The following is an 18,308-nucleotide window of genomic DNA, read 5'->3' as shown; positions in this document are numbered from 1 at the left end:
TTCCAGACTATATTCTGTATCTGTTGTCCCTCCTTTAAAAAAAGAGAGAGAGAGAGAACCCAACAGCCTGGATTCTGTTTTTTTATTTCCTTTATTAGGTATGTTAGCAATCATTTAAAAGGCTGGGCTAGGTGGTACAACTCTAGCGATCATATTTTCTGACCCTAAAATCTAGATGACTAATTTGACATGGAGACCAGGAGAGAATATTTGCGGTTGACTGTTTAGCATCACTACATAGCTGTGCCTGCTGCTTCTACAGAAGATAAACACTTACCCAGGAAGGCTGACTGGCCTCTCCATTGGCACCATGAGAGAGCCATCTTTGTGGCGCAGTTGGTACTTATTCACCTGATATCTAGATCGGCTTTGCTTACTCTGGGTACATGTCATCTCTTACCAGTTAGATTGTAAGTTCATTGAAAGCGAGAGATGACTTTAGTCCTAGGATTAGCTCTGCTGCTAGTTTGCTATGTGACCTGGGCTAGAATCCATTAAAAAAGAAAAATGCCAAGATTCTTGCCTTTAGAAACTTAGCCCAGTAGGAAAGAGACCGTGTGTGTATATAAAGCACTCTCCCTGTTTGGTGCCCTCAGAGTCATACAGGGAATTGACCATCTGTGATACAGTACTGTCTGTGAGCAAGACCTTCTGGCCTCACCTCTTCACCTCCTAGTGAGAGCAGCCCACAGTGACCGTTCTCATCTAGACTTGAAAAGCTACCAAGAGACATTAGCCCTGTGCATTTGGAAGCTGGTTTTGTTTGGGAAATGTATTAAGTGCCTACTGCACATCAGGCTCCGGAGCCCAGGTATTGTATAGTTTGATAGGAGGGACCCTTTGCCAGCCTCTTTATTCCTGGGCTTGAATTCTAGTCTTTTCTTGCCCTTGTGGACACGGAGGGGCAAGCAACAGACGTCTCATGCTCTGGCAAAGTTGGGGCTTTCCTGCTAATGCTCTTTTCTCATTTCGGAAGTGCCAAGAGGCCAGAGGCAAATTCCAATCCCCATTTCTCTGCAGTACACTGCCATGATCTAGTGGTTCATTTCTATTTCCTTTGCCACCTGATAAGTATCAAGACTAAGAATCAGGCACAGTGTTCCTAAGGAAACTGAAGTAAAGAACAATGGACTGTCATTCATCCAAAAATATTTATCCAAAAAGACGAGGAGAGGTTGATTCAAATGGACCCAGTCCTTTGTTTATGTCAGTGGCGTTTCGTCATGAAGCTAGCCCATGTAAGGGAAAGAGCGTGGGGCTTTGGCATTCGTCGATCACTAGCCTCTGCATCCTGGCTGTCTCCGCGCTGGGATGAGTCTCTCTGGGCCTGTTTTCACGTCTGGAAAATGAGGCTAACGGCCCTTACTTGAAGGCTGGTTGTGAAGTTCAATTAATTGTGCTGAGCACCTGGCACAGTGTTCTACACACGACCACTCCTAATTAATCACTGTTATTTTCCCGTTCTGACTCAGTCGGACTCTAAACTTGGAGACACGGATGTGTAGATTATTCTCAGGGCTTGGTTTCCTCTGGCTAGACTCTTTTTTTCAATTCAGCCTGCTAAGTGAGTGATCCCGAAATAAGATGGATGTCAGCTTGCTGTTACTTCTCTCCAAGGACCCGCTGCGGAAAGGGCTCCCGTGACTCCTAATGAGTGGCACATGTCTGGCCGGGCACCGCGGCATCTGGCAGGCCACTCAGGAGGATGGCATTCCCAGCTTACAGTGCCCAGGACTCTTCAGGTACCTGATGTGGGGCCTGTATCGGCAGTCTGGCCCAGCTCTTGGCAGGCACCACACTCTGCACTCTGAATTGCTTACTATTATAGGAGGGTTTAGAATTAGTTGCACAAGAATTCCTTACCTTATTTTGTAACACCCTACAGAGCCTTCATTTATTTCAAGGGTGTATGTGACAGTCCATAAATCAGAGTTTGTTTAAATGAGGGGTGGGGGACGGAAGAGAGAGAGAGAAATCCATGTCACTGGGTAAGGAGAGTTGACGCTGTTAAAGCTTACTCTGTTTCTGTATTTGTAAGTTGAAGTGCTAAACGAGATCTTGAGCCTTCAAGGTGAGGGGACTATCTATGAGACGATTGTCTCATTCTAAAGCTCCCATCCGATGGCAGAGTTCCTTGACGGGTATGGCAGGTAGGCTGCAGTCTCTGCTTTGAATACTTACAAGCAGTTCCCATCCTTTCTAAACAGCTGGGGTTTTCTTGTTTTTTAACTTTTTGTTTATATTGGCCAAAATTGCCTTGCTGTGTATTCCTTCTCTCTCTCTCCCAACATGACCCTTGGAAATGGTGTAAACTCTGTTCTCTTGCCATGAGATCATTCTATAGCTGTTTGAAATAGTTGTCATAGTGCCCAGTCTTCCCTTTCTCCAAAGTCCATGTTCATAAATACTGTTGATATATTTGCTCCAGAATCATTCAATCCCTTTATTTTGAAGCACACATAAGGAAAACAATGATCCAAAATATGGGAAATTTCCTAAAACCACAGAAATATAACTGAAATTTTGGCCTTTGTTAAAACATCATCTGGGGGGGGGGGGGGGTATCCAAATAGGATCAAGGTAAATGGACCCAAGTGTATCTCCAGCAATTCAATTCATTTCCAAGTTAATAAGACCAATTTAGGAGGGCAGATTTACTTACAAATTTGCACAACCCGTAAACTTAAAAGTAGGGGACTCTACTTAAAAATCACTAAACTAGCTTCTAGGCCTGAGTCAACTGTTCCCTTTCCTTATCCTGCCCATTCTCATTCCTTTTGATACCCTTTATAGAGAAAACAGATCACTTCCTGTTTAGTCTGAGATTCTTTGAGGACTTCCTGTGCAAACCAGTGGCAAGAAAAAAAGAACAGCTGAGGATAAAATATATATGAAAGAAGGAGCAAGCCCATTTCTAGGCTACTGGCTGGCATTACCTGAAGTGACAACCCAAAGCGAAAGACATCCAATCTGTATTTCATGCAACCTGCTACCAGCTCACTGACTCAGTATGGAGGGATGAGGATGGATCCTTAGGTCCCAGAGAAAAGCCACACATTCCCAACTGCAATGTGCCCATCCCTTGTGAGGCCAGTGATATATCTCCCCTTATAGACTGCCGAGGCACGCAGGCCCTAACTTCACACTTTTTACAAAGAAATAAGGAAAAACAACTTAATGACTTACGATGTATCTTTACATGAGCGAACCAATCTAGACTATCTCCCTAGCATCCTCTACATACGTGAAGTGCAACATAAAGAATTTAAGCCTTGACGAAACCTGTTTGACTCAGCGGTAGAGCGTCAGTCTGCGGACTGAAAGGTCCCAGGTTCGATTCTGGTCAAGGGCATGTACCTTGGTTGCGGGCACATCTCCAGTAGGGGGTGTGCAAGAGGCAGCTGGTCGATGTTTCTCTCTCATCGACGTTTCTAGCTCTCTATCTCTCTCTCTTCCTCTCTGAAAAATTATCAATTAAATAAAGGGGGGAAAAGAAGAAAAAAAAAAGAATTTAAGCCTTAGAATCTAATAGACCTAGGTTTGAACCCTGACAGACAAGTTCTGTGACTTTGGCTAAGTGACGTAGCATCTCAGGGACAGCAACCTGCTCACAAAATGGGCGTGAGGGTGGAATGACACGATGGAACGGAAGTGGCTTAGCACCTGGTACACAGTAGTCGCCCACCAATGTGAGTTCTTACTGAAGGGAAGACGGGCTGAGAGCTTCTGTCATTACACCTGTTTGCAGGCAGATCACAAGGAACCGAGCAATGTTCTCTCCATCCCGTTTAGCCTATCAGCTCTAGAATCTGAATATACTAGTACAAAGAAAACTCTGGGTTTCGGTGATTCTTTCTACCAATCCCAATTTGGCAGAATTTGCCTGTCAAAACCAATAGCAGCACTGTTCTTCAGTACAACTGAGACTTCCAAATTACCGTATTTTTCGGACCATAAGACGCTCCGGACCATAAGACGCACCAGTTTTTAGAGAAGGGAAATAAAGAAAAAAAGATTCTGAAACAAATAGTGTCCTAAAATATTTTATGTGCATTAAAACCCAACATCACAGTCATAAACACATGTAATCAACCCTGTAAAGTAAACAGCAGCATTTAGAACCATTTTAGAGCCGGGCAAGCACACAGAGACCACACAGAGCTGGGCAAGTAAAAAAACTTTTTTTTAAAAGTATATGTGTAGGCTATATTTGGACCATAAGACGCAGGGACTTTTTCCCCCCACTTCTGGAGGGGGGGAAAGTGCGTCTTATGGTCCGAAAAATACGGTAGTTGGTCTTAAGGAATTTTTAAAATGGAACTTTTAAGAGAAGCTGCAAGAAAGCTATTTCTAATCACCCTAAAACCTTCTAACCATAATACTAGTACCTAGATAATAAATTTTAATCTTATACTCGCCCCTCCTTCAATGTTAGAACAAGACAAGGAGGTGTCTTCTAACAATCTAAGTTAGCTAGAAAATCTAGCCTCCATCAGTTGAATTCTTACTATGCAGCAGACACTTGCTTAAGTTCTTCATATGAATTATTTCACTTTAGATTCACAGTAGACAGGTGGGTTTGGGTGTTAGGAACCCCATTCTACAGCTGAAGCTGAGTCCTAGAAAAATTCAGTTACTACCCAAGTCTGTCTAACTGCAAAACCTGCGCTCTTGACCAGTGGGTCCATTGCATTTCCCCCCCCAAAAAAGTTCTTGGGCTAGGCAGACGATGACTGTATGGTTGGATAAATGATTAAAGATACACTACAATCTGGGTAACTCCTAACAGTAATGAAGACCTACTGACAGAATCTTTTGAGACAGACTCTCCTGGGTTCGAATCCTAGCACTGTCGCTTACTAGTTGTGTCATTTAGGCATGTGACATTTTTCCTTGATAAAATGGAATATCATGAGGTTTAAAAGGAATAATAGTTGGAACTTGCTTGGTACACAGTAAGCTCTCAAGTAGTTGTAGCTGCTATTCCCCCTGTGTGAGGAAGGTGCTGCTGAGAAAGAAAAGACAGTTATCTTACTTATCACCTTTGATGAGTTAGTTTTGCCCTTTGCAAAGGCAGAAGCCATTGCTAGCAGGTGCCGATCTAAGGGAATTCTCGCTGCGGGCTTTTAGCCTTAGCCAAATACATGTTTTATCCCTGTTCTGGAGAGGGTAAGTTAATAGTTTTCAATTCCATCTTTTATCTTTTTAAGAGTTTAGTCATTGTTGAGTGTATAACATCTATTACCATTCGGGATGTTTGGAAAACTTCCTGTTTATGCCAGTGCACCCCTGATAAAGGCCGCGGATAGTCATCTCGTTGTTATTAAATAAACATGGCTTGCTTCTTATAAACACCTTTGTTCTGACGACGCAGTCTCTTGCTCAAGGTGTGATTATGAGGCAGCTTGCTGGCAGCTTGTGTGCTATTTGGAGGCTAGAAAATGCAGAATTAGTGAGATGAACGAGTGGGTCTCTCTCTCCTGCTTGAAGCCTTTCCAGCAGTTTCTGCACCGCTGTGACTTCTCCCTGGAAGCCTTCCTGATGTGTAGGTGCACGATGAGACTCACTTTATTTTTCTGCTTTCTCTTCTCTTTCTTGGACAGAAACCAAAGCCCAAACCCCGGCCGTCCATCACAAAGGCAACCTGGGAGAGCAACTATTTTGGGGTCCCCTTAACCACCGTCGTGACTCCAGAGAAGCCCATTCCTGTTTTTATTGAGAGATGCATCGAGTACATTGAAGCCACAGGTAAGTGTGTGACCTCACAGCCAATGACCCCTTTCTCTGTCCACACAAGATGCTTTCCAGAGGGCTAAGCCATCTAGAGGTGCTGCAGTCAGCTCTCGCTTAGTGTGAGATGGGTTCTGAGGAGGAGCTGTTGGTTCCTCCCTCCATCTCCATAGTGTGAGCTGGGTGCCAGCTCCAGCCACGCTCTCAGAGCCGGGAGGAGTCCGTTCTTAGGCTGCCGCGGTGGCCGACCGAGTGTCTTCTGTGTCCCCAGCTCCTGTGACAGCATGCAGCCTGTCTGCCCGTCAGCTTCTTCATTGTGACCTCAGTACTGGGCTAGGCGCAAATGATAGTACATTTTGGTTTAATAAAATGAATGACTAGTTGTAACAGTGCCTGCCATTCGTGTTTTGAGAGATTAAAAAAATTTTTTTTAATGGAGATAAAAACAACAACACACACAGCTTGGGTATCTTCTAGTCGAGCAGCTACATTTCAACTCCACTGACAACTTGGTGTTATGCGAAAGCCACTGTCTTACATTTTTTCTTCTTTGTTCTTGAAGTGACACGATTTTACCTGGGTTAAAACATTCATTTCATGCATGTGGATTCCTAGCACATGTCTCTTGGCCTCTCTTTTGAAACCCCTGGAGCTTCTACTTCCATGTTGTTTCCCTTGTTCTTCTCAGTGCTGGTGAGCTTGGGGAGAAGGAGGTATAGTACGCCCAGGATTACAGGAATTCTTGAGCATTAGTAGTTGAGCTCAAGAATATAGGCTTAGCCGGGACCAGTTTGGCTCAATGGATAGAGCGTCGGCTTGGGGACTGAAGGGTCTCATGTTCGATTCCGGTCAGGGGCATGTGCCTTGGTTGCGGGCATATCCCCAGTGGGGGGTGTGCGGGAGGCGGCTGATCGATGACTCTTTCTCATCGATGTTTCTAGCTCTCTATCTCTCTCCCTTCCTCTCTGTATAAAAATCAATAAAATATATTTAAAAAAAAAAAAAAAGAAAAAAAAAAAAGAATATAGGCTTAAACTGATTTGAAACCAAGGTGAGGATTATGGTCTCCGTCTGTGTTCCTCCTGGTTCCGGTGCTGTCTGTAGTGATATTAAGTGTGTGGTATGGACACCCTGCCAGGCTCTGCTGATCATTAAGCAGCAGCATGTTAAGTTGGGTGACTGGTTTTAATATTTCCTCAGGATGTGCAGAATCAGGGAATGTAGGTTTCAAATTAAAGCCCGCTAAAGACTTTGTGGTTATTTCCAGGGTTTTCTCTGCAGCACACCAGGGTTAGGGTGGAAACAGCAAGCACTCTGCATCATCACAGCAGATCTGCAGCTTTGTTTAGTCCATCCTGTAACCAAGGCTTTTTCCGAGTGTCCATGGTTTTGTTTTTGTTTTGTAATCCTCACCAGGGGATATGTTTATAGGTTTTAGAGAGAGGGAGGGAGAGAGAGCATCAATGTGACAGAAGAACATTGATCGGTTGCCTCCTGTACGGGCCCTGACCGAGGATCAAACCACAGCCCAGGTATGTACCGTGATGGGTAATCAAAGCCTCGACTTTCCGGGTCATGGAACAGCGCTCCAGCCACCTGAGCCGTACTGGTCAGGGCTGGACACTGGTTTTGTATCTGTTTCTTCCTGGCACCTCTCCCTTGGGCCAGGAGGAAATCTGCACAAAGCCATTCTGTGGTTACATTCTCTCTAGTTGCACCAATGTTTCAGAGAGATGGTTTGTGGCATTGGAAGGAGGGGGTGGGCTCTTTTTCCCTTTATTTTTTAACATTTCAGATTTCTAGGAAAATTGTAAGTTGTAACAATTTGAAAGTAACTAAAAATTCCATAAATGTTAACATTTTACCATATTCCCGGTATCATTCTTTCTCTATATATTTGTATCTTTTTTCTAAAATATTTGTTACAGATATGATGCAGCTTTACTCTTAAATACTTCAGTGGATATTTCCTAAAAAACATTCTCTTACAGCACCATGAAATTTTAAAAACTAGGACATTAACACTGATACAGTACTAACCTATCTAATCTATAGAAATTTTCATTTCATTAGTTCCATTAAAATGTCCTTTATAGTAAAAGATAATTTTTTTTGGTGAGAGATTACATATAATTGTCAAGTCTCTTAAGTCTTCTTTAATCTAAAACCGTTTAGTCTATCTGTTTTTAATGGCCTTGGTAGTTTTAAAGAGTACAGATCAGTTATTTTGTAGGATGTTCCTCAGCGTGGGGTTTGTTAGTTTTGTTTTGTTGATGTTTCCTCTTGATTAGATTCAGGGTTGTGTTTTTGGCGGAAATAGCAGGGAAGCAATGCTGTGTCCTTCTCACGGCGTCACACCACGTGGCCAGTGATGTCAGCGTGCCCCGTCGCTGGAGATGTCTACTTTGATTCCCTGATTGAGGTGGTGGTGCCTGCCATGCTTCTCTTTGCCTGTTTGTAATGAATAAGTATTTTGTAGGGAGGTGCTTTCTCCTAACACTTGCACCCGCTCGTTTTAGAATCCATTGATGGTTCTTGCCTGAGACCGTGGTCACCATAGTGCTAACTGTAACTCCTCTGCACTTACTAGTTTGGATTTTGCTGTCTGGGAGTTTCCCTTTCTCAGGAGAAGCCTTTTGTGAGTGCCTCCTTCAGAAGTCCTTCCAGACAAAGCATGGTGGCAGGCCCGAGGCAGATGCGGTTAGGGGAAATTAGGCTTTGGGCGGGGGGGGGTGTGTAGTTGGGGGTGATCAGGCCATGGGGGGAGGGGCTGGGGGCAGCAAATTGGCAGTGGGGGGCAGTTGGGAGTGACCAGGTTGGCAGACAGGTGAGCAGTCAGGAGCCAGCGGTCCCAGATTGCGAGAGGGATGTCCCCCCCCATGGTCCAAGATTGGAGAAGATGCAGGCCAAGCTGAGAGACGACCCCTCCTCCCCCCATGCACAAATTTTATGCACCAGGCCACTAGTTTTATATAAATAATGTATTTAAATTTACTCATTTGTCTTAAAACTGTCTCTTATAGCTGCATTTTTTTAAAAATATTAATTTTTTTACAGAGAAGAAGGGAGGGATAGAGAGCTAGAAACATTGATGAGAGAAGACATCCACCAGCTGCCTCCTGCACACCCCCCACTGGGGATGTGCCTGCAGTCAAGATACATGCCCTTGACGGAATCAAACCTGGGACCCTTGAGTCCACAGGCCGACACTGTATCCACTGAGCCAAACCAGTTTCGGCTATAGCTGCATTTTTTTGTTCTAGGAGCCAATCAATATTTACAGTGTGTTTGGCTATTGCCTCCTCACCTCTTATAGTCCAGAGCAGTTCTGTCTGCCCTTTTTTTAAAAAAAAATAAATAAATAAGAGTCCAGACAGTTGTGTTTTAAAATGTTCCTTTGTGTGTGTGTTGTCTACACCTCTCCATCACCACAGCCTCTCTGACACCACCCACAGCCACTTAGTCAGTTGGCTCCTGTCTGAGCAAAGGGCTGGGATGATTGACCCAGTGGGGAGGGGGGTGCAAGAGGCAGCTGATCGATGTTCCTCTCTCATCGATGTTTCTAACTCTCTGTCCCTCTCTCTTCCTCTCTGTAAAAAACCAATAAAATATATTTTTTTAAAAAGCAGTGCTTGGGTTTTACACTCCTGCGGGTGGTAGTGGGAAAGAAACCCAGCCTCTCCTTAGTGCCTCAGGGCCTGCATTGTACCCACCTGCCTCTTCCTACCAGTGTCACAGCCAGCAAGTGGCACGTAGAAAACCAAACAAGCCAAAACCTTGTGGTGGAGAGGGAATGGCATGACCATTATGATTTGAACAACTTGAACCATTCCATCACATTACAAATATTTTTTCTAATTATAAGAGCAGTATGTACGCTCACTATTAAAAATTGAAACACGATAAATATCCATAGATGTTTTATAGGTATATAACAGAAAATGGAAGTCCCTTATCATCCCAATCTCCAGACGTAATATGCAGTAACAATTGTAATATTTTTTTCTGATAAAATATTACCATCACCACCCCAAAAATGTTTAAAAACATGAAATTGTATACATACTATTCTGCAGCTTATTTTCTGTTTGACTTAACACTGTACCTTGGGCACCACTTTTAAATCTCATCTCTCAGTCAGCTGCATTCTAATGTTTGATCTGAGAAGAGGACAGAATTGGGTGTCAGAGGGAGAGAAGCTTTGTTTGTAGGCAACTCCTAGGTCCAGGGTGGCCCATGGCAGGGTTCTGTGACTGCCATGCTCCCCCACTCCCCCCCACAGTTTGTGAGTCAGTGGCTTGCGGCTCCTGTGCGCTCTTTCCAGGACTCCGCTTCGGAGGGCTCCCCACATTCTGAGGTCAGCCCACACCTGTGGCTGAAGGCGGCCTCTGGGTTGCACCTGTCTTTTTCCCTGAGCTTTCGGACTATTTATTTATCTTTGTTTCGTATTTCCTAAACTGGGATGTGTTCCAGAAATGGCCGGTGGGTAGAACAGCTTCCCGATGGATTTGCAGATGCTTTTAGCCCCAGCCCAGGTACAGCCTCACGCCCGCTGTGCTAATCGGTGTTAGGTTTTCCTCTGGCGGCTCTAGTTCCATGGGCGTCGGGAAGAGGGCCTGGAGCGACTGCAGCTGCTCCGGGGTCACCGCTGGGGACCACATGGACTACATTTCTGGCCAGAGGCTTTTTCTTCCCGTTCGCACCCACATGGAGAAGCGGTCAGGGCCATGGAGTCACTGTCCCTCCTATAGCGGGCTGCCCTGAGAGGGAGTGGCGGCCCCGGTGATCTGAGCTCTCTGTGCGTGGCAGGAAGTAGGAATATCCAGTTCCGTCCAGAGTTTCTCTCCACTAGAGTTGGGGGAGTACTTACTTTTAGAGCTGGCTCAGTCCTGAGAAGAATTTCTCAGGATAAGTACACTGTCTTCCCACCTCACTGTGGTCACAAAACTAAGGATTCAAATCCCAGGTCTCTGGACCAACTTGGAGTCCAGGCTTTTTTTCCCACAGTTTGGGAAAACATTCTTGTCCACCAGTGGAGGAACCCTGAGGCGGCTTCCAGGGTCACCCTCCCGTCCCAGGAGGGCTGGTGCCCTGCAGGCCGAGTGCCTAGTGCCTGCTCCTCTGGGCTCTGCCGCATGTGTTCCCAGCCCAGGCCTCACTTGTCAGTCATTGAACTAAAAACAGCCTTCCCTAGGAGCCATTCCTCTGAATAACTGTGAGACCGAACCTCCTCCCTCTTTCTGTGATTTAAAAAAACAAAACAAAAAACAAACACACACCTTTTTCTGTTAGCAGTGGGAGGAGGCAGGGCAAGAGGGGCAGTCCTTTCCTTAGGCTTTGCTTACCGAGTGGTGGCCAGTCCCCGCACCTCCAGCAAGTGCTGCAGAGGCCGGAGGAAGCAGTTGTTCCCAGGCAGAAGCAGTTTCATTTGGGCATGAGGACCCTCCTTTTCCATCTCAACTTATAGTGTATTCAGGCCATATCATAGAAATAGCTATAGACCGCAGTTTTGTTAGCATTAATTCCAGTCAGTCCCTGTGGGACGGAATATTCCCTGTAGTCAAGGAAGCCCAGCGCTGATTAAAATAATAATGCCAAAGATGGCCTACATCACGTTGACGCTATTTTCTATTTCTGACACGTTTATTGTGTGCTTGCTGTGGCCCAGGCACTCGACATAAGTGCTCTCATTTCACTGGAGATTTTGTTGCTCTAAGACACCAGATGTGGCGGGAAGCTGGCCCTGGGGAAGGGATCGGGGTACATCACTGCGGGAGGGTCTCGGTGTCATCAAAGTGCGGATGAGCCTGGCTGGAGAGAACGTGGCCGCACTTACGTTCTCTCCCCAGTCTCTCAGGGGAAACCTTCCCAAAGCCTGGTAACAGGACCAGGGCTCAGTCTTCGGGCATCGCAGCGCCTGCCCGGGCACAGTGTTACAACTGGCATTTACTATTTTTAAAGCCCTTTGCTGGAGGGCATAAGATTGCGCCACACAGCCCTGTCTTGGAGTTTCGGTGCCTGCACTTAGCGGCCTGTGTAATGAATGCCAGAGCGGCCTTTTTTACTTGCCTTTCTCGAGGGGCAGCAGAATCAGGTCACTTCTGACTCTCATCTCTGGGTGAGTGGGAAAAGGCAGGGTAATGCACAGAAACTTCCTGACAAGTCACTTATTAGGTCTAAAAATATTTAGCTTACCATCTTATTGGAAGAGGAATAGATTTTATTCATTCTACAGATATTTATTGAATACGTATAGTAAGCATCTACTATATGCTAGGCACTGTGTTGAACTAAAGTTTGCCCCCATAAGGTTCAGAGATTGTGGAGATAGACATAATCATACAAATGCATAACAAATTCAGGCAAAAATAAACCACCACATTACTGGATTTTAAAATCACTGGGGCCTGGCCAGTGTGGGTCAGTGGTTGAGCATCAGCCTATGAACCAGAAAGTCATGGTTCAATTCCAGGTCAGGGCACATGTGCTGGTTTTGGGCTTGGTCCCTGATGGAGGTGTGCAGTAGGCAGCCAATCAGTTATTATCATCATTAATGTTTCTGTCTCTCTCTCTCTCCCTGTCCCTTCCTCTCTCTGAAATCAATAAAAACGTATTAAAGCCTTAGCTAGTTTGGCTCAATGGATAGAGCATTGGCCTGTGGACTAAAGAGTCCTGGGTTCGATTCCAGTCAAGGGCACATGCCCAGGTTTCAGGCTCAATCCCTAGTAGGGAGCATGCAGGAGGCAGCCGATCAATGTTTCTCTCTCATCATTGATGTTTCTCTCTCTCTCCCTCTCTCCCTCGTTCCCTCTCTCCCTCTCCTTCTCTCTCTCTCTCCTTTTTTCTCTCTCTCTTTCCCTCCCTCCCCCCTTCCCTTCCTCTCTGAAATTAATAAAAATGTTTTTAAAAAACATATTAAAAATGAAATTAAAATAAAATCGCTGGGGAATGAAATGACTGACAGGGAGGACCAAGTGTCGATCTGGGGCAGTTAGAACCTCAGCTGCTGCTGCTGGGAATAGGAAAGGATAGATGAACTCACCTTGGGAATCTCTCTGATAGTTTATTAAAGGTTAAACATGCTCTTACTATTCCACTCATAGGTATTAGTCCAAAAGAAATGAAGGCATGTTCAGCTGTTTTCAGCAGCTTTGTTCATGAAATCCCAAACTGGAAACCACCCACCCACAGTTAGTAAGTGAGCTGGCCCATTCACCCACTGGAATACTACTCAGGGGCCAAGAGAAATAAATTCCTGCTACATGCAGCACCATGTTTGAACCTCAAATCATTAGAAGCTGTGTGTGATAGAAGCCAGATACAAAAGACTACAAGTTATGATTCCAGTTATACCCAACTCTGGAAAATGCAAACTAATCTATAGTGGCAGCAGGCAGATCAGCCTAGGAGCTAGGAGTGTAAGAATGGATTACAAAGGGATATAGAAAACCTTTTTGGGGTGATGGAAATGTTTTGTATCTTGGTTGTGATGATTTCACTTCTGTATTCATATTTCAAAATTATTAAATTATATTCTTATTTAAATACTTTTATTATATAAAAGTTATGCCTCAGTAGTTGCTTTTTTAAAAGTAAAACAAAACAAAACAAAACAAAAAACACACTATGAAATGGCTTCCAGGGAACTTGATAGTTACATGGTTTCAGAATATCAACCAACACATTAATTACCACTTATAAAAGGGAAATGGCCTAGCTGGTTTGCCTCAGTGGGTAGAATATCGCTCCTCTGACTAAAAGGGCCCCAGTTTGATTCCAGTCAAGGGCACATACCTCGGTTTACAAGATAGCTGGCCTAGACTCAAAAGTCAGGCTCTGGCTGGATTGGCTCAGTGGGTAGAGCATCGGCTTGTGAACTTAAAGGTCCCAGGTTCGATTCCAGTCAAGGGCATGTACGTTGGTTGCAGGCACATCCCCAGTAGGAGGTGTGCAAGAGGCAGCTGATTGATGTTTCTGACTCTTTATTCCTTTCCCTTCCTCTCTGTAAAAAATCAATAAAATATATTTTAAATAAATAAATAAAAGTCAGGATCATGAGGGCCTAATGCAACTTCTGTGTTATAGCATGAGCCCATTTCTCATTTAGATACCTAAGTGTTAAGTCCATGAGCTTTGGGGTGACTTTCTCCTGCAGTAGCTGGCCTTAACCTGTCTCAGCTTCATTTTCCTGTTCCTTCAAATTGGGAACAAAACTAATAGCTCTTTCAAAAGAATTCTTTTTAGAATTAAATGAATTCTTGTTTCTAATGTTCTTAGTTTAATGTCTGTTCCATAGTAAGCACCCAGTCAATGTTAGCATCATTTGGTGGCTCCTACCACTGACTTGCTAAGGCTGCAGAAATCCAAATAGGGCATTTTCCCCAAACAGTAATGAGTGAGATTGGACAATGTCTGTCATTTTAAAAAACTTCTCCTATTGAAGTTGTGGCATCATTAAGAAAAGTATACTTAGCCCTGGCCAGTTGGCCCAGTTGGTTGAAATGTCCTCCAGTGCACCAGGCAGGTTCAATTCCTGGTTAGGGTACAAACATAGGTTTGGGGTTTGATCCCTTGTCGGAGCCTGTACAAAAGGCAACCATTCGATATTTCTCTCTCACATAGGTGTTTCTCTCTCATGTAAATGTTTCTCTCTCCCTCTCTAAAAATTAATAAAAGCATGTCCTCAGGTGAGGATTTAAAAAGAAAAAAAGTAAAGTATACTCATCATGAGAAAAGCTCAATGAATAGCCACAAAGGGAACACACTTGTATATCAGCACCAGATCAAGATGACCAGCCCCACAGGCCCCTCCCTCCCTGCCCCAGACTCCTCTTACCGAGCATAACCACATCCTAGTTTCTGAGAGTCACAGAATAGTTTGCTCCGTTTGTTCTTTGAAAATGGACTCAGACCAAATGCAGCTTTGGTCTGGCCTCTTTTACTTAGCATTATGTCTGGGTTCATCTGTGGTTCATTTTTTTTTTTAAATATATTTTTATTGATTTCAGAGAGGAAGGGAGAAAGAGAGGAACATCAACGATGAGAATCATTGATCAGTTGCCTCCTGCATGTCCCCTACTGGGGATCGAGCCTGCAACCCAGGCATGTGCCCTGATTGGGAATTGAACTGGGACCTCCTGGTTCATAGGCCTAAGCCCAACCACTGAGCACGCCAGCCAGGCTTATTCCATAAATTTATCCATGGTTGTGTGTGATTGTAGATCGTTCATTCTCATTGCTGTATACTATTCCATTGTGTAAATAACCCAAAATTTATTCATTCTAACTCTTCATGGAAGTTTGGGCACTTTCCATTTTGGCACTATTAGGAATTGTGCTGCTATGAACCCTCTTACACATGAATTTTGATGCATTTGTGGGGGCTCATCTGCTTCAGATGTGTAACCAGGAGGAGATACTTCGTGTGGATGTTGTTGTTTTTTTCAATCCGCACCCCAGGATATGTTTTTATTGATTTTAAAGGTGGGGGGAGCGGGAGGAACATCATTGCAAGAGAAAAACATTGATCAGTTGCCTCTTGTATGTGCTCTGACCTCGAATCAAACCCGAAACATTCTGGCACACTGGACGACACTCCAACCTACTGAGCCACCCAGCCAGAGTGGAATGAGACAGTTTTTAAAAATATATTTTATTGATTTTTTACTGAGAGGAAGGAAGGGAGAGAGAAACATCGATGAGAGAGAGTCATCAACCAGCTGCCTCTTGCACACCCCCTACTGGGGATGTGCTGCAACCAAGGTACATGCCCTTGACCAGAATCGAACCCAGGACCTTCAGTCCGCAGGCCAACGATCTATCCACTGAGCCAAACCGGTTTCGGCAGAATGAGACAGCTTTTAATAATTAGTTTTTAATACATTTTTATTGATTTTAGAGAGATAGAAACATCAATGAGAAAGAAATATTAATGAAAAAGAAACATCGACCAGCTATCCCTGCATGCTCCCTACTGGGGATGGATTGAGCCTAGAACTCAGGCATGTGCCCTGACCAGGAGTGGAACCAGGGACCTCTTGGTTCATGGGTCCATGCTCAGCCACTGAGCCACACAGGCCAGACTTAATAATTCATTTTAGCATGTTGAACATGATGTCTTGAGGCACATATCAGTCCCTGAGGCGCAATAATGTACGAGGCTGAGAGCTAAAGCAGTAAGGGGATCTCTGCTAGCTATTTGTGGCTTTGTATTTGCTATCTTTAGATAAGGGGGCTCTTGGCAAGGGGTGGGTCCACCGAGCTGTCTCGCCCATGTTTTGAGCAGCTGGGTTTTTCCCATTGGTAAAGCATGCCTGGCTGGAATGATCGTGAGTCCTTCCAGGACCTCTCCGTGAAGCTCTTTGCTTTGCCCGGGCTCTCCCTGTGGTTTCAGGTTGAGCCTGTGGTTAGCACAGATCTTGATAACTCCATGGTTTTTACTGGCCCGGCCACCAAAGGGCATTGCTCTCTGATTAACTTTTGCCATTGGCAGCACAGATAAGTTGGTGGTGTTATTGACCCCTGTCAGTGAGACTTCCAAAGGAAAGGCTGAGCCCTGAGGCATTTGGAGGGGAAGGAGTCCAGAAGCAGGCTCCTGCTCCTGTATCTCTGAGGTGATCTCAAAGCCCTGCAGCCACGACTTGGGCTGGGGCTGTGGATCAGCTTGTCTGCATTGGTTGCGGGGCAGAGGTGGCCCTTGGCTCCTCTGCAAATGGAAGCCCTCCCTCCGTAAAAACAGACTCTGACAGAACACTTAGAGCCGTGACCTTCCTTCTGGTGTACTAGCTCATTTGCCTGGGTAAGCGAGCAGAGTGCTTTCTGCGTGGCAGACTTAAATTTCACCACTAATTGAGGGTAACATCTTTAGGGAAAATGCTCGCCATTAGCTCTGAGGCCTTTGGGAGACAGCCAGGCACAAACACATCAGGGCAGATGAAAGCGGTGGGGAGAGTACAGAGTGCAAGTGCTATCGGTAACGTGGGGCGGGCCTCAGAGACGCCCGCCGAGCGAGGACCTTTGCGCCGTGCCTGTGGAGGCCGTGCGCCTGTGCACGTACATATTACATATGTTTTGGTGGCCTGCCACCCTTATTTTCTCGCCACTTAATATGTTCGGGATGAACCTGGAGCCAAACTGCCTGGGTTCAGATCTTCACTCTGCTGCTTCTGAACAAATGTGTGACCTCTCCATGACTCAGTTTCCTTGACTGTAAAATGAAAATAAAGATAGAGCTATGAGCCATTGAGATGAGTCAGTATGTTAAAGACCTTATGATAGTACTTACGTTATAAATGATCGGTTAGCATTTGCTGCTGTTACCATCACTGGCACTGTCTCAGGTGCATCTGCTATTCTAGTTAGGCCTCTCAACCTGCCGGAGCCCCCATCTGCCAAGCCCTCCTGGCCACGGGGCTTTGTCCCCCTCCCCTGTGCAGAGGCCTGAGCTCTCCTCCAAGGGCCAGCCCAGGCTTCTCCCTGCGGGAGAGTGTGACTCACGCTCCCTTTCTGAGTTTCTGCAGGCCTAGAGCAGGGTGGGTCAAGCATGGACTCTGGAACCGTGACCTTCCTTTTAAAACCCCAGCTCTGCTGCTTCTCTCGGCTAAACTGCTTTCCTCTGTAAAACACAGCTACTGTGACAGCCACTTATAGCACTGTGAGATTGAATGAGACCGTGGGCCCGATTATGCGGGCACATAGTAAACACTCAGAAAACGGAGGGAGCTTGTTATTTCCAGGTGAAATTTTCAGTATTACTACCTTGCTTGTCCTCTGATCATCTCGTGGGTTGGTTTTGAGTCTCTGTTTAGACAGGTCACTCCTTACTGTCAGAGATCTTTGTTTCCTGTTGTTTTAGAATCTTCTCCATGCTTGCTCAGCCTGTGATAAAGACTTGGGAGAGTTTTTCCACAGAGCTAACTCCATTTTACCTCCCTCTTTAGATAAGTAGTCCTTTGTGCATTTATTTCTTCCTAGTTCCAGAGAGCAGAGGGCTGGAGGGCCTAGAACCATGAGGATACTGTCGTTTATTCAGCACATAGATAATAAGTGTCAAGTCAAATAGAAAGAATCTCAGTAGATGCCCTGGTCAGTGTTGTTCAGTGATCAGAGTGGCAACCCGTGCACCAAAGGGTCACAGGTTCGATTCCTAGTTAAGGTCACATATCTAGGTTGCAGATTTGATCCTCGATCGGGCACGTGCAGGAGGCAACCAATCGATGTATCTTCTCACATTGGTGTTTCTCTCTCTCCCCCACCCCCTTCTGCTCTCTCTAAAAAGCAATGGAAAAAATACCCTGTGGTGAGGGTTAATAAAACAAAAAGGAAAAATCTCAGTGGTCACTGTTCTGGAGGAATAAGTGAAGCAGGATAGTGGATGCAGAATGTCTGGGTGTTGAAGTTTTAGATAAGAGAGCTGGAAGCCTGAAGGAAATAAGAGAGGGAACCATGCCATTTCCTGGGGAAGAACTTTCCAGACCAAGAACAGAATAGTGAGTGCAAAATTCCTGAGACTAGAACATTCTTGGTAAAACCTTGGCTTTTAAGAAGTAAGAAGCCAATGGAGGGACAGTATTTGGCCT

The 18,308-nt window shown here is 45.1% G+C and overlaps 1 protein-coding gene across 1 annotated transcript in view; it reads left to right on the top strand.

The window, feature by feature from the left end:
• Positions 1-18,308, top strand: part of ARHGAP35 (Rho GTPase activating protein 35) — a 126,066-nt gene that overhangs the window by 62,091 nt on the left and 45,667 nt on the right. Inside the window, exon 3 of the mRNA XM_036416319.2 lies at positions 5,604-5,748. Within this exon, the coding sequence (XP_036272212.1) occupies positions 5,604-5,748 (145 nt within the window). The remainder of the gene's footprint in view (positions 1-5,603; positions 5,749-18,308) is intronic.

This window comes from Pipistrellus kuhlii, unplaced genomic scaffold, assembly GCF_014108245.1.
Source record: "Pipistrellus kuhlii isolate mPipKuh1 unplaced genomic scaffold, mPipKuh1.p scaffold_m20_p_55, whole genome shotgun sequence".
In the NCBI taxonomy this organism is placed as follows: Eukaryota; Metazoa; Chordata; class Mammalia; order Chiroptera; family Vespertilionidae; genus Pipistrellus; species Pipistrellus kuhlii.
This window is presented reverse-complemented; position numbering and strand designations above follow the sequence as displayed.